Source organism: Protopterus annectens, chromosome 6.part1 (genome assembly GCF_019279795.1).
Source record: "Protopterus annectens isolate FY-2018-M chromosome 6.part1, PAN1.0, whole genome shotgun sequence".
In the NCBI taxonomy this organism is placed as follows: Eukaryota; Metazoa; Chordata; order Ceratodontiformes; family Protopteridae; genus Protopterus; species Protopterus annectens.
The window spans coordinates 36032855-36049184 of NC_056738.1; the positions used below are offsets into that span (position 1 = coordinate 36032855).

The window sequence follows — 16330 nt, forward strand, 5'->3', positions numbered from 1 at the left end:
TTTGGAGTACAGCAAAGAATTTGGAGATTTCAGAGCCTAATTTGTGTGTGGCTCTTCAATATCTTACTGAATTATTGGACAAAGGTTTGTCTTTCTCTTCCATAAAGATTCATGCTGCAGCAATTTCAGCTCACTATGATTGTGACCCACCTTTGTTTTCGCATCCTTTGTTCAAGCAGTTTCTTAGAGGGCAAAGAATATAAGACCCCAGAGCTCCTACTCCTGCTTGGGATCTCAATTTTGTGTTGGAAAAACTTACTCTACAACCTTTTGAGCCTGCAGCTACTGCTGAATTGAAATATTTGTCATGGAAGACTGCTTTTCTGTTGGCTATTACTTCTGCAAGAAGGGTGTCTGAGTTGCAGGCCCTTATGGCAGTAGAGCCCTTTTGATTTTCCATAAGGACAGGGTATCATTACGTACTAATCCTTCCTTTATGCCTAAGGTGGTTTCTAGTGTGGCTTTAAACCAAACTATTCATTTGCCTACGTTTTTGCAGATCCTCAAAATAAAGGGAGAAGATTTTGCACACTTTAGATGTACACAGGCAATTGCGTTATTATTTGAGCAGGACTAAAGATTTTAGGCAGTCTCAGCAGTTACTTGTTTCTTTTGCTTTAAGTTCACAGGGCAAGCCTGTGTCAAAACAAACTATTTCTAGGTGGATTGGCTTTTGCATTGCATTTTGTTATTCCCATCATGGCAAAGAGGTTCCAGCTGGGATTAGGCCTCATTCCACTAGGGCTACTGCCACTTCAACAGCATTTCTAAGGGGGTGGCAACTAAGGATATTCTGGAAGCAGCTACTTGGAGTTCAGTGCATACTTTCTCTAGGCATTATCACCTGCCTATATACTCTAAGACTAGAGCTGGTTTTGCCACAGCTGTTTTACAAGGCATGTTGTCAGCTCCTGCTACTTTATAATTTGCCAGCCTCCCTTACCTCTGCTTTGGGATTCTACCCAATTGTCAGGACTGCAGCAAGGGAAGGCGAAGAACATAGTACAGTTTTGTACCTACCATAAATGTAGATGTTCGAGGATTCCCTTGCTGCAGTCCAATTTACTCCCTCCTTCCCCTCTGTGTTTCAGGGTGGTTGTGTAGGTGAGTTTACATGCTTATATTTTTGTATATATTACTGTATATATTGTACATGTTTTTGGTGCAGGTTGTTTTTGGGACTTGTCTTTTTGGGTCTTCTGACATCTGGGGCAAGAAAAGACTGAGGAAATGACGTCGGTCATGCGCATTAGTAACCTGGCGGACTGACGTCAGTCTAAGGCGCCCTGACCGGCGTCAGCTTTACTCTGGTATTCGGGCCGACTGGGACGCGGACTATACCCAATTGTCAGGACTGCAGCAAGGGAATCCTCGAACATCTACATTTATGGTAGGTACAAAACTGTACTTTTTCTGATAGCAGCGCACATCCCTGGGAAGTCCAACGTCATAGCGGACAGGCTCAGCAGAGCTATCCTCATGCCTCACGATTGGTCTCTGAATCAGGAAGTTGCGGATCTTATCTTCCGCAAATGGGGACAGCCTTGCTGCGACCTATTTGCCACTCCTGTCAACAACAAATGCAGCAGCTACTTCTCCCTACTTCTTCTTCCAGGTCATATACCCAGAGAGGCTCTAGTCCATGATTGGCCTCAGTGACTCCTTTACACTTTTCCCCCTTTTCCCCTAATTCCAAGACTCGTACAGAAAGCAAAATCGTTGGGTTGCAAAATGATCCTCATTGCCCCATATTGGGCTTGACAAATATGGTTCCCATTCCTACACCTCCACATTCTGGATCAACAGTGGATTCTGGACCCGGTTCCAGATCTTCTGATTCACCAATCAGGCGGGTTGCACCAATCCCTTTAAACTCTCCAGCTCACAGCTTGGTTACTCCACTTCCAACCTTAGCCAGGCTTTCCAATATCTCCCCAGCAGTCCGTGATATTATTGTTTCCTCACATAAGTCTACTACGAGGAAAACGTATGCTAGTAAATGGAAACAGTTTTCTTACTGGGCAGAATCTAGAAATTTGGATCCTTGCTCAGCCCCAGTCCATGAAATTCTTGAATTTCTAGCACAGCTTTTTTAGTCTGGTGTGGCTTCCACTACTATTAGAGTACAACTAGCTGCCATTTCTAATTTTCATATCGGTATGTTTAATTCTAGCATAATGTCTCATAAGCTCTGCAAAGCCTTTATGAAAGGAACATCTCTTCTTAGACCCCCATTTAGAGATCCTCCCCTTCCTTGGTATCTCAGTTTAGTTTTAGCCTCCTTAATTTACCTCCCTTTGAACCGGCAGCATCATGTTCTTTAAAATTTCTTTCCTGGAAGACACTTTTTCTGGTTGCTATCACTTCAGCTAGATGTGTCTCAGAAATTCAAGCACTATGTGTTCGTCCTCCTTACCTGGTGTTTCACAAGGACAGAGTTTGTCTGAGGACCAATCCATCCTTTATTCCTAAAGTCTGCTCAGAGAACAATTTAAATCAATCCATAGATTTCCCAGTTTTGATTCCTAATCGCAGCAACAAGGCAGAATACAAGCTCCACCAATTGGATGTACACAGACAATTGCGTTTTTACCTCCATAGGCAACCCGCGGTAGTGGTGCTGCGGTAGTGTTGTTGCCTCACAGCAAGATGTTGTCGCATTCAATTCTCAGCTAGAGCGTCTTCTGTCTGGAGGCATGCGTGAATGGGCATGCCTTCGTTGAAGGTTGTGCGTCAGGGCTGGTAACTTGGCACTAAAAATCCACTACCAAACATTAGCAAACTGGAATTCCGCTGTGGCGACCCCTAACCGAGATAAGCCGAAAGACAACAGCAACAAGAACTAAGGAACTAAGAAAGTCAGACCAGTTATTTCTTTCTTATGCTTTCAACAAACAAGGCCTTCCAGTTTCTAAAGTGACCCTATCCAGATGGTTATCTGATACTATTGCCTTTATTTATCAGTTACGAAATAAAGAGCTACCAGCTAAACCAAAAGGTCATTCCACTAGAGCATTAGCCACCTCAGTAGCTTTTCTGTCTAGGTTGCCCATAGACTTAATCTGTGCAGCTGCCACTTGGGCAAACCCCCACACTTTTATCTCTCATTACAAGGTAGATATGGTCTCCCGGAGCAGAGCTTCCTTTGCTTCTACTGTTCTGAAGAGTTTGTTCCAGTGAGCCACCCGGGTTTTTAGGTGCTAGGGACACTGTCCCAAACAGCAAGAAACGAAGGCGAGATGGACAAGTTAACATAAAGAAGTTATGCACCTACCATAACGTTCCATCTTAGTTGTCTTCATCTCGCCTTCCTTCTTGCATCCCTCCCTTCTTCCCCCTTCCTAGAGGATTGTGAGGAGTTCCCTTTTGTCTTCACTGGCTGAGCATCTTTTACTACTTCACATGCCAGGTAATTTATAATTCTTTCCTTGTTTAGGTGTATTGGACAACCAGTTTTTAGTAACTGGTTACTCTACTTATGTCTAGTGTGCGCTATCACAAACAAGATCTGGGTAGCTGATGCTGGGCATGCTGGGATAAGGGGTAGCCTCAAGCCAGTAAACAGCTCTCGAGCTATAGAAGATGGCCGAGTCGGAGCCGAGGATTGGCTCTGAACTCAAACAGCAAGAAGGAAGGCGAGATGAAGACAACTAACATGGAACATTATGGTAGGTACATAACTTCTTTTTCCTCCACTTGGGTGCCTCTGCCTTTTGACAAACTTATGGAATTAGTTTCTCGAAAGGCATGGGAGTCTCCAGATTCTGTGGAACTGGTTCCTTGGAGGCCAAATAAGTTCATTACCTCTCCTTCAGAATAAAATTTTCTAACTAAGGGAGTCCCAGTAGATGCTATGGTGGTGGCGACAGCCACCAAGAAGGAACTCTGAGAAACGTTTTCTTCTGTCCATCCCACCGAACAAGGAGTCTCGCACGATGGATAGATTTGCAAAGCACATTTTTTCTTCAGAGACATTTGCTCTTAGGTCGCTAAATTACCTGACTCATTTTACCAGATTACAGAGAGATCTCCTGAAAGAGCTAGGAGATGCCCTCCAAGGTTCAGTAGTTGAAGGGGTGTCAGAGAAAGTTTCCTCTCAGCTCTCTACCTTAAATTCAATAGTCATCTCCTCCATGGGACTGATTTCTTATGCAGCAGATGGAGTGAGCAGAGCAGCAGGTTCAATGATTTCCCTAAGGAGACATTCCTGGATGTGCTTGTGTGACTGCGTATCCCTTTATATCTTCCTTTGTGAATGCCCCATTTGATGACTCACCCCTGTTCGGCCTAAAGTCAAGGACCCAAGAATCAAGGTGTGAACAAGAAGGAAAGACTCTCTCTGCCATAGGAGTCTGTTTTTCCCTACCTACCAGACCTTACCCCAAAGGTCAGAAAGGTAGTGGGAAAATGTGGTTTCGAAAGTCCCAGAGGGCCTTCTAGGACACACGTGGTGATTCTTCCCCCAGGGGAAGTGGTAATGGAAGATGCCAACCATGTGGCAGAGGGGGTCTGCAGAATGAGGGCAACCGGGAATCCTTCTTTGGTAAGCCCTTTCAGCACTCCTGAAGGGAGGCCTGCCTATCCATCTCTGGAGGCAGTTGGGGGCCGCTTATCTTTGTACCCAAAAGCCTGACTGATAATAACAAAAAAAGTAGGTACAAAGCTTCATATCCAGAGGTTACTCCATACCCCTTTCCTTTCCCCTCCCAAGCATAAAAAAGATCCCAGAAGTTCCACCCAGTCAAAGGAAACAGGCAACTCTAGAAATTCAAAAGTTGCTAGACAAAAGAGTCATCCAAGCAGTCCCTACAGATGAATTAGGATTCAGAACTTACTCAAGGTTCTTTTTGTTCCAAAGAAAACAGGGGATTGGAGACCAGTTCTGGATCTTAGCAACCTAAACAAAGCTGTAAGAAAATCAAAGTTCCGGATGGTGACACTGCAGTCAATACTCCCATTTCTGGGACAAGACAATTGGATGTTCATAGGTTCATAGGTTCATAGGTTGGTACTAGGCTATCAGCCCTAGGGCCTATACAAGCCTAGCCATAACAATTCCCTGGCTATTTCTTCCCACATTATTTACTTTCCTGGACCCCTGTCTAGCAGGGCGACTGACGTGATCCCTGGGGTGAATTTCCTTTCTCCCATCCAATCGTCAAGGTTCCTCTTGAAGAGGTCCAAAGAGGCACTCTGCTTGACATGTATGGGCAATCTATTCCAGAGTCTGGGGAGTCTCTGGGTCAGGAACCTATCCCTCCAGCATGTTTTGTTTATTGTGATGACAAGGTTTAGATCCCTGGAGCATGTAGCTCTGAGGATTGGGATTTCTTTAAGTGTAGCATGTCCAACAGCTCTGGGTTTGACATGGCCTTGTATGTTAAGCAGAGATCACCTCTGAGTAGGCGATATGCGACAGAGTATAGCTGGAGTTTTTTAAGGCGGTCAGCGTAGGGCATCTGCTTTAGGCCTGTGATTCTTTTAGTGAGGTATTTCTGAGGCCTTTCCAGTTGTTGCAGATGTCTTGAGAGGTACATACCAAATGGGGCGTTGTATTCTATAATGGGTCTAATGAGGGATGAGTACAGTGGGACAATGACCTCCTTTTTTTCTGGATGAAAAGCCCTTCGTGATGAGGTGTGCCACATAGAAGGATTTCCTGACTGTTGTGGTGATGTGGTTATCGAAGGTGAGACCACTGTCCACCTGTGTCCCTAAGTCTCTTATCACACTTTCTGTGTTTAGTGTACTGCCACCTATATGGTAATTCATGGATACATGATTTTTCCCAATGAGGATAACAATACATTTCTTGGCATTGAGCTTGAGCCCATGGCTCTGGCACCAAGCATCTGTTTCTGTAAGGCCCTTTTGTAGAGTATCCACATCATTTGGGGATTCAGTAATGGCTCCCAGTTTGCAGTCATCTGCAAACTTTGTTATCCAGAGTCCCTTAGTGTTGACCTGTACTTCAGAGAAGTAGATGCCAAACAAGAGCAGCCCCAGGACTGAACCCTGAGGTACTCCACTTGTCACTTGTCTGGAGCTGGATTTGGAGTCGGCTACTTTTACAGTGTGGGTTCTATCAGTAAGCCATTTAGCAACCCATTGGGTGACATAAGGATGAATACCCAACTTAGTAAGTTTATCTATGATTCCAGAGTGGGGGATGGTGTCAAAGGCCTTGGCAAGGTCTAGATAGGCTGTGTGGACCACCTTACCCTTGTCCATGGCTCTGGAGACTGATTCAAAGAAGTCAATCAGGTTCAGGAGACAAGATCGGCCCTTCACAAACCCAAACTGGGTGGGGTCCAGTGTTTGAAGGTTACCAATGTCTTTGTTTATAAGTTCCATGATAATACGCTCCATGGCCTTGCAGATAAGGCTTGTCAGACTGATGGGACGGTAGTTTCCGGGATCCAAGGTGGATCCCCCCTTGTGGATTGGGATAACTGTAGCTCTGCGCCACTCAGTGGGCACGAAACCTGAGGTGAGGCTATGATTAAACATGACACTTAGGTGAGGTGCCAGTTCATATTGTAGTTCATGTAGTACACAGCCCGGGATGTCATCTGGTCCCATGGATGCTGTATTCTTGGCTTTAGAGAGTGCGTTTTGTACATGTGTGGCCGTTATTACTGGAATTTGGCAATCTTCCGGTATTGAGATTGGCCATTTAGGGGGTGAGAGGGGGGTGAAGTTGGCACTGAATTGATCTGCCAGGATATGTGCTCAAAAGACCTCCAGGATACGTACTACTACATAGAAATGGACAGGCGATCCAGGAGACACTTGTGCTTTTGGCTGGGAGCCAGCCACTACCAGTTTCAGGCTCTGCCTTTGGCCTCACTACAGCACCCCAGAGTGTTCTCCAAGTGTATGGCAGTAGTCACGGCTCACTTGAGACACCTAGGATTCCAAGTGTTTCCATACTTAGATGACTGGGTCCTAACTGCCACCACTGAGCATCTACTAACAAAAGTGAGAGATACCACCTTGTAGCTCTGCTGTCACCTAGGGATCACAATTAACTATGAAAAATCTGCCTTGCTGCTATCTCAGTGTATCATTTTTATAGGAGCAGAACTAGATACAGCAAAAATGATGGCCAAACTTCCTCCAGAAAAGGTTTGAGTTCTTCAATTTCAGATCTTGAATCTCCTTCCCAAGAAAAAAGTACAAGCAAAAATAGTTCTAAGAGTCTTAGGGACCATGGCAGCAGCAATAACCTTGATCCCCTTAGCACGTCTGCACATGAGAATTCTCCAGTGGCTACTTTCCACTCAGTGGTCGATGCAAGAACTGCCCATGTCCCACAAGATATTGCTAACGGAATCTTGCAAAAAACATCTTTGTTGGTGGCTAAACTCGACTTATGTGATGTTAGGTCGAACCTTTGTATTTCCCCAACCATTAGCCACAGTGACCACAGACACTTCCCAGATAGGATTGGGGGGACATTATCTGGGAAAGACAGTCCAAGGCACTTGGCAGGATTATGAGGCCCATTTGCACACCAATGTTCTAGAAATGAGGGCAGTGCTTTTAGCATTGCTGGCATTCCAGGACTCTCTTCTGTTGGGGACTATTGCGATACAGACAGACAACATGTCACTTGTATGGTACATAAACAAACAAGGAGGAACCCGATCATGCCCCCTTTGTTGGGAAGTCCTGAGAGTATGGCACTGGGCAACTTCCTCCCAACACTTTCTGATAGCAATGCACATCATGGGGAAATCCAGTGTGATTGCAGACAGACTCAGCAGAGCGATTCTGATGCCTCACAAGTGGTCCCTAAAACAGGAAGTGGGGGAAAAGATTTTCCACAAATGGGGCCAGCCTTGCTGCGACTTTGTTGCCACATCCATGAACACCAAATGCAGCAGCCACTTTGCCCTGATCCCCCCTCTGGGGGAGTCACCAAGGGATGCACTTGTCCATGATTGGCCCTCGGGTCTCCTCTATGCATTTCTTCCCTTTCTGTTGATTCCCAAAGTTCTTCAGAAAGCCAGTTACTTGGGAAGGAACTTGATACTCATCTCCCCATACTGGCCTCTTCAAATCTGGTTCCCTTTCCTGTGGCCTCATCTCCAGGAGGAGCCTTGGATTCTGGATCCAGTTCCGAACCTCCTGACTCATGCATCAGGGCACTCCATCCCTTCCTTCAAGCCCTCAAGTTGACAGCTTGGCTGCTCCAATTCCAAACATAGCCAGGCTCCCTAACCTTTGTCCTTCAGTAAAACATATTCTAATTTTGTCTCTTAAGGTGTCAACAAGAAAAATATATAGAAGCAAATGGAAAATATTTTCTTTATGAGCTACAAATAATCACATTGATCCCTTTTCTGCTCCAGTAGCTTCCATTCTTGAATTCTTGGCAAAACTATTCAGTGAAGGCACAGCTGCAGCTACTATTCGAGTTCGGTTAGCAGCGATATCCAACTTCCATTTAGGTGAATCAGGCCTCAGTGTTAAGTCCCACAGACTATGCAAAGCCTTTCTTAAAGGTACTTTTTTGTTAAGACCACCTATTAAAGACCCTCCAGCACCATAGGACTTGAATTTTGTCTTATGCCGTTTGATTTTTCCTCCTTTTGAGCCAGTATCCTCCTATGATGTCAAATTTTTTACTTGGAAAACTATTCTTTTAATAGCTATTACTTCTGTTAGAATGGTGTCAGAGCTGCAAGCCTTGTCAATAAAGCCCCCCTACATGCTTTTCCACAGAGACAGAGCACCCAAAGTATGTTCAGAATCTAATTTGAACCAATCCATCGAACGGGTCTATATTAAATTATCGAAAGTTTAATTCATGAATGGTATTTCCATTGAAAATACTGTTCAGCGAATTTGCTCTTGTAGCGGGGCTGTGCCCTCCACACCCCCCGCTAATTATATATACTAACTCCGAAATCGCACTACAGTGAGGAAAGGACAGATTTTCCGATCTTCACTGTATTGTGATCGCAATATTCAGAATTCGCTGAATGGTATTTTCGATTGAAATACCATTTAGTGAATTCATCTTTTGATAATTTAATATAGACCCCCATAGAACTACCAGTATTTTTCCCTAACTATGAGAATGAGGCGAAATATATGTTGTATCAGCTGGGTGTACATAGACAGTTATGCTTCTGCTTACATAGGACAAAAAACTTCAGAAAATCTCACCAAATATTTGTATCTTTTTCAGATTCAAAGAACGGTGCTCCAGTTTCTAAAGTGACACTTTCAAAATGGCTCACAGATTGTATAACCTTTGTTTACAAATCTCAAAACAAAGATTTTTCCCATAAAGTAAAAGGTAATTTTACAAGAGCCATTGCAACCTCTTCCGCCTTTCGGGCTAGACTGTCTATTGATACCATTTGTGCTGCAGCAACATGGCATCCATAAGCTTGGCTTTAATATCATCTGGCAGGGGCTGCAACTTAAGCCAAGAATACCTCCTTAAGACAGATCCTGATGGTGCTTCCCTGACTGAGGACTCCACAGCATCATAACTGCACATAATGGAGTGCCTAGTAACCTGGCTGCAGGACTTTAGAATGCTGGATATTGTTTTCTTATTAGGGGAATCTGGAAGGTCTGAAATATGTTTTGCAGAGTCTGCCATGAGAGTCAGGGAGTATTTTGCCATATGGGTGGTAATGCATGGCTCTGAAAGCCAGAGTGGCAGATGTATAAACCTTTTTGCCTAATCTTTCCATAATTTTATTCTCTTTATCAGAGGGGAGTAAGGAAGTAGAGGATAGCAATTTGGAAGTTTTATCTGCAGCTACAGAAATGGTTGAAGGATCCACTGAAGGGAGCTTAAAGAGAAATTTGGCATCCTCAGGCACTTTATAAAATCTATCAGGGCATTTAGGGGATGGAGGTTGGGAGTCTGGTGATTTTGACACTGCAGAAAAGGCATCCAAGAAGGCAGGCAGCACAGAAGGAGTGGCAGAGGGATTAGGTGACTCCATCTGTAAGAGGTCATAATACCTCTTTGGGGTTTCAGAGGCCTGACAGCAGTCCCATTTAAATAAATCCTTCATTTGTGCAATGGTCTCCCCAAATGTAATGTGTTCCCCAGGAGAATCTGTGCCATTAGATTCCTCTTCTGGGGAAACATAGCCCAGAGGAGAAGCAATCTGTGAGGAGTAAGCTAATGACTCATCCCCAGATGAGTCTTCTTCCTCAGAACAGACTTTTTGCACAGGACTTTTTCCAGAAGTGGATGGGAGTAGGGGGCCTGGACAGGAGCAGTGGAATGACATAAGGCCATAAAGGCATTAAAGAGGCCTTGTGTAAAAGCCTCCCAGTCAGGGGTTTGGTCAGAGGGTATTGTTTGTTGGCTAAAAGAAATATGCTTTGTTTTCTGCTTGTTCTTCTTAGGGACCTCTGACATGCGATGGAAAGAAGGAGGTCCAGACATTGGGTGACATTCAGTGACATCCGAGAGAACATCTTCCTGAGCCACTATCTGGGTAATGCCACACAGGCCTTCAGAAATGATAAGCCGTGCCCCCCCCCCCTGCGACTGGTTCAGACACCTGCGATTCCCTCTGGGATGTGCTCACAGACTCCTTGACGGCTTCCCCCAAGATACCCATCGAAGAAGACTCTGTAGTTTCCGATGCAGCCTCTGGACCTTCATCAAACTTGGGAAGGGCACCCAGAATAGAGGGAGCAGCCAAAGGTTCAGGCTAAGATTTCTTGGCCTTTTTGGTTTGCAGCTCTTCCAAAGGGCCCGATGTTAGGTCAATATCCCATGCAAGGTGCTTAAGAAACTGATTTTCCGAGTACAGCCTAAGGGAAGATAGACGGCTCCTAAGGGTTTTTTGGATGAAGGCCTTGCAAATACCACAAGACGTATGGTTGTGTTCTGGACCTAAGCAATATAGACAGAGCTCATGAGCATCTTTATGTGCAGTCTGCCTTCCACACTGACACTTGCCCTTCCTAGCTGACATTAACTCACAAAAAGGAACACAGTAGCAAATATAGGTAACAAACCCCCCTATGGGGTTCTTATCTGAAGCACTGTTGAAGCACAAAGTGACTTTCCAAAGTGAGCGACAACCAGAGCTGGCAGTCTAATGGGAGGCAGAAAAGTTCTGAGGAAAGTGTGTGCTGATGTCTGCTTTATACCTGACATCCATTTATGGGAGACGTACTCTGTGTGATTTGGCACTATGCATGTACCTTTGCAGTAACAGTTTAACTTTGGTACAACAGCCAGATGTATGAGTCAGGTGGAGACGGACTTCCTTCCCCTTTATATTATGGATGCTGCAGCATATGAATAGAAAGACATCTATTTACAATAAACATCAGTTTCAGTCACAGGAAATATAAAAAAAACACTCAGATGGAAAGATTCAGATAGACACAGAAAAAACAACATTTATCTAATCTCACTATATTTTTCTAACTGACTGAAGAATTTCTGTCCCCTACTTACTTTACTAAATGAAGACAAGAGGAATGTGGATGAATGTCTTGTCAGGTCCAAAAGCAGACTGCATACCTCACATCTCTCACTAGTATTCAAATACAATTTCATTGCTGGCTACAGAATGACATCACATCTGGTCACCTGATTCTGTGGTTCCCACACTACACTCTCTTTAGAAACTGAGTCAGGATCTGGCACTGATGTGTTACAGTACACATAGAACTTTAGTTAAGGTTTATTACACTATCTGGAAACTGTAAAGCAATTCCAACACTTCCATCCTCCCTGCAGAAACTAACAAGCCATTCCCTGGCACCCCATGGTAGCAATTAATTCACCACTAAGGACAATAGATCAGGATCCCAGCCCAGGCTTTTCACAGACATTGTGTCTCTGGCTGCATTCAGACCTGGGAGATACAATCTTTATGGCCTAAACCAAGTCATTTAATTTCAGGCTATTTTTCTTAATCTTAGCTGTGCTGAGCTTAACCCCTTCCCTTTTGATATCCTCTGTTAAAACATGTACATCTCATCAGTTACCACAATACAGTCTGACATACATGTATGTTTCTTTTTTGTCCAACAGGACCCACTGTTGATACATTTTTAACACAAGTAACTGTACAAATCAGTTTGATATTCAAACAACATATAATTCTTTACAAAACTCCAGCTAGCTATGCTGGCGTATGTTACACATGCACCACCCTACTCCCAGTGACACAGTTGGCACTACCTCACATCATTACAAGCACTCTGGGCTCTGAATTCAGTGATCTGAATTCAAATCTTAGTGAAACCTGCTAGGCTTTTGGTTTAGACTTGTGCTGTGGAGTTTGGGTTAAGTACTGTGTTCTGTAGATAGCTAGGTAGGGGTTCTAGTCTCACTGCAGTCAACTGGTGTGTGTGTGTGTGTGTGTGTGTGTGTGTGTGTGTGTGTGTGTGTGTGTGTGTGTGTGTGTGTGTGTTCATCTAGTTCACATTCAGGAAACCATTTTAGAATAACATTTGAGACACTCCTGCTATCATCTTCTCAATACACACTGATGATGTCATCTGCTATAAAATGTTTTCTGAAAGCCAGACTTGTGCAGTGGCACTGGGGCCGGGAAGTTTGGCATATTAGTTAAGGTGTTTACCTTGCAAACACAAGATGCAAGGTCTGATTCTCAGTGTGTAATGGTCTAGGTTGAAAATGGCCCATGAGGGCTGTTAGCCTAGTATTAATCTATGAACCTATGAATAACATTAAAACATAACAGGATAATAAGATGTCCTGAGAGTGTGCCTCCCCTCCCCATGGAAAAGACATGACATCCTTCCTGCCTGTACTGTTAAGCTCCCAAGCTGCTTTTTGCACTCCGGTCATCTGGACCATAGTCTGGACTTTATTCCTTTATGCCGCCACCATAGGTGTAGCTGAATAACTTTAACCCTGATAGTATCATGATTCCTACTTTCTTTTTATTGCTATTCACATATGTTTGTTTAAGGTACATGGAATATTTTGTATTTTTTGTGCAGTTTCAGGAATATTTTTGGACATATTCTCAAAAGCACCACCCAGGATTTAAGTAATTATATATTAAAATCTTGAGGAATATATAGAATGTACTACTCACTTTATAAATATGTGGATACTTGTATATAACTTTCATGCTCAGATTACCTTATTTTCTTGGTTTGTTTTAATGTTATTCACATTTGATGTGTGTGTTTTAAATCTTTTTGTGCCCTACCACCTTGTAGCTGATCATCAGCTTCTGTCATAATTCACTGGTTCTACTGGACATGCCATTGACTCCCCTGAGCTCAACCTGACCCACCTCTTTGACAGATGGGGTGATCAGGGGTGCTGGCATAGAATCATAATGCTGTCCAGGAGTGTGCCCTCACCCTCACCACCCTATGCTAGAGTTGCATACTGCAGTGGCTGCCTTTGGGGGATGCATGTGTTTTCTGTGCAGCTTTTCATATAGCAGTATACCACTTGCATTATGGAGCTTGCCAGACTGTTAATGCTGTTATTGCAGCAAGTATAGATAGCCCCCCCCCCCACAGGATGGATGAGCCGGCATTGGCCACTCACTCTACTCTTTTCCTTCCAGTGCTAGTGCCACTAGTCAAACATGGCTTTTCCGGGGCTCAGTCAGGGCTGGGGTTAGTTGTTTTACATTTTTATCAGTTTACAGTGTATCAGAATATACATTACATTACATAACAATTTTGTAAATACTTTTTATGCTAAATAACATACAAATGTATCTGTTTCAGATTTTATCCAATTATGGATATGCTACTGAATGCAGGTATAAATTAAAATGTTCGTACAAATGATGGTGTATGCAATGTGGCAATACATAAAATGTATCATTAGCCTACTTACAACAACAACAACAAAAAACTAATGTTTTAAACTTTTTTAAAGATATCTTTGCCCAGCTATATTTCCATGTTCATGCATACACATAGTGAACGTATGCATGCAGTGAACATGCATGCACACATAAAATAAACACACACACCAGTCATTATTTATTTCACAAAACTTCTTTCCTCAGAAGCAGCAGTGTATTTTAAAGGTTTTTTTGTTATGAATTGCAGAATCACACAGTTTTAGTACAGTTACATTTTTTCTTCTTATTTGACAGTGGACCTTGTCAGTGGTGTTAACTTGGGGACCATCAGCCACGATACTAAGATTGATTGGCTGGAGCTTAATGAAACTGGACGCAAGCTTCTTTTTAGAGATAAGAAGCTACGGGTAAGTCGGAAAATCTTTATATCCCTTGTTCAGAGACACATATTTATTTCAGGGCTGCTAAAATGTCCATTAACGTGATACATTTTACTGTAGTTGGATGATGTGAATACTTAAGTTACCAGGAAATTCTGTTTTTCACTGCTGATGTATAGTTGGGTTTGTCTTGTGGTAGGTTTTTGATGTACTGTCTGAGGTAGATTTTTATGTAATTTAGTGAAGTCCCTGAGGTATATTATCTTGGTGTTATGTTGTAGGTTTGTAGCTTAGTTTTAATGTTTTGTGAAGTAGGATACATTTTATTACTTTTGGGTCAGATTAGCTATTAATGCTATTTTCTAATTGACATGTAGTTTTCCACTCATATAAAAATAAAAATATTAACTAAATTGAATTCTTTCAGATTTCTTCTGGGGTTTGATTTGCAATGGTTTTGTTTTTTTAGGGGAGTGTATAGTGTTGTATGTATTTAAGTGGTTCTTTATTTTGTATGTATATATAGTATTGTAGATGTACATTTTATTGTTTCATACTAGTGTATTTTCTGCAATATGCACTGTGTGTATCTGCAGTTCACAGCTGAAAATGAGTTTCATATTCATGGTTTGTTTTCTTTTTTAATGTTTTTGTAGTTGTTTTTAATCATTGAACTGGATAGGAGTTTGAACTGAGTTACTTTGAGTTTGTGTGTGTGTATTTTTGTGGGAAGTATGTGAAATTTAGAATTTTATGTATTTAATATTTTTTTTTTTTTTGCTTTTTAGTGGTGGTGCTGCGGTAGTGTTGTCGCCTCACAGTAAGACGCTGTCCGGTTCGATTCTCAGCTAGAGTGTCTTCTGCGTGGAGACATGCGTGAATGGACTTACCTTCATTGAAGGTTGTGCGTCAGGCCTGGCAAGCCGGTACGTAAAAATCAACTGCCAATCATTAGCAGACCGGAGTTCCGCTGTGGCGACCCCTAACCGGGAAAAGCCGAAAGTCTCATCATTAGTTTAGTGTAACTATAGCAAGCATGTGGCTTTTTTTAATGAGTGTAGTACATAAAATATAGGTAGTTGGGTACCATGTACACTTTTTCCTGATGACATGGATAGAAAGATAATGAGCATTTTTTTAACCTGATATGTAGGTCTGTTGTTTGTTGATGTTCATGGGGGAGATACAAGATCCAATGATATATAATTGATCATTTACAAGGAGAAGTTGTATTAAGTTAAAGTACATGTACTTATTTTTGGAAGAGAAATATTACAGGCTGAATAAAGCCTGCAGTTGTCTTTCTGGTTCAGGTGATGCGAATGTAATCACTTTTTCCCCCCAGAAAATTGGTAAATAAAACTTTGGTTATTGCATCCAGTGAAACTGCAACAGAGCTGTTAGAGTGTAAAACTGGGTTCTCAGGGGTGTGCATGTTTGTGATGCTTAAAGCTTTGCTACTCCTTGAAATGGTGCTTCAGGTTAAAATAATGCATTCTCTTATTTCAATTGCCCCCCAGAAGTATATAACTTTAGAGACTAAAAACATTACATTTAAATTGAGGAAAGACAGCAACATCCTGCTAGAATCATTAAGCAGAAAGAGAGAGAGAGGAGCTTGAGAAAGACTGTTGTAGTGTGTGCATTACTTTGGTAGTTTGCACAGCATAATGCATTATTGGGCAAACTCAAGCTGGAAGATCCATTAGCAATGAAACTGTGCAATTCTGCTTGGACGTACAAGTCAGAGGTAGACAGAAAATTGAGTACGTCTGTAGCTACTGATAGTAATAGAGTCAGATAATTCTTCTTGGTATATCTTTTTACAGATGTAAAGCAATTTGTATATTTAATTTTACAGGCTCCCTATTGAAATGTCGGCACACAAGCTTAAAAAACAGACCAAAAATACATGAGAAGATCGAATTTCAAAAATCACTCTTCTTCTTTAAACTTCTTTTTCAGGGGAGGACAATGCCCCCCTCACCCCTCCCATACTTATATATACCAACTCTGAGATCACTATACCTTAGAGAAAAAGGAATATTCTGAGAAATGGCATCTCAGATTTAGTAGATATATCTGTTCTTTCAGACATTTAGTCTTCATATTTTGCGATCCACTCTAGTCGGCCCTGACATT

The 16330-nt window shown here is 42.5% G+C and overlaps 1 protein-coding gene across 2 annotated transcripts in view; it reads left to right on the top strand.

Moving 5' to 3' along the window:
• IFT172 (intraflagellar transport 172) overlaps positions 1-16330 on the top strand; it is a 3348311-nt gene that overhangs the window by 1083983 nt on the left and 2247998 nt on the right. For both annotated transcript variants that reach the window (XM_044075467.1, XM_044075468.1), the window contains exon 15: positions 14103-14215. In XM_044075467.1, the coding sequence (XP_043931402.1) occupies positions 14103-14215 (113 nt within the window). The remainder of the gene's footprint in view (positions 1-14102; positions 14216-16330) is intronic.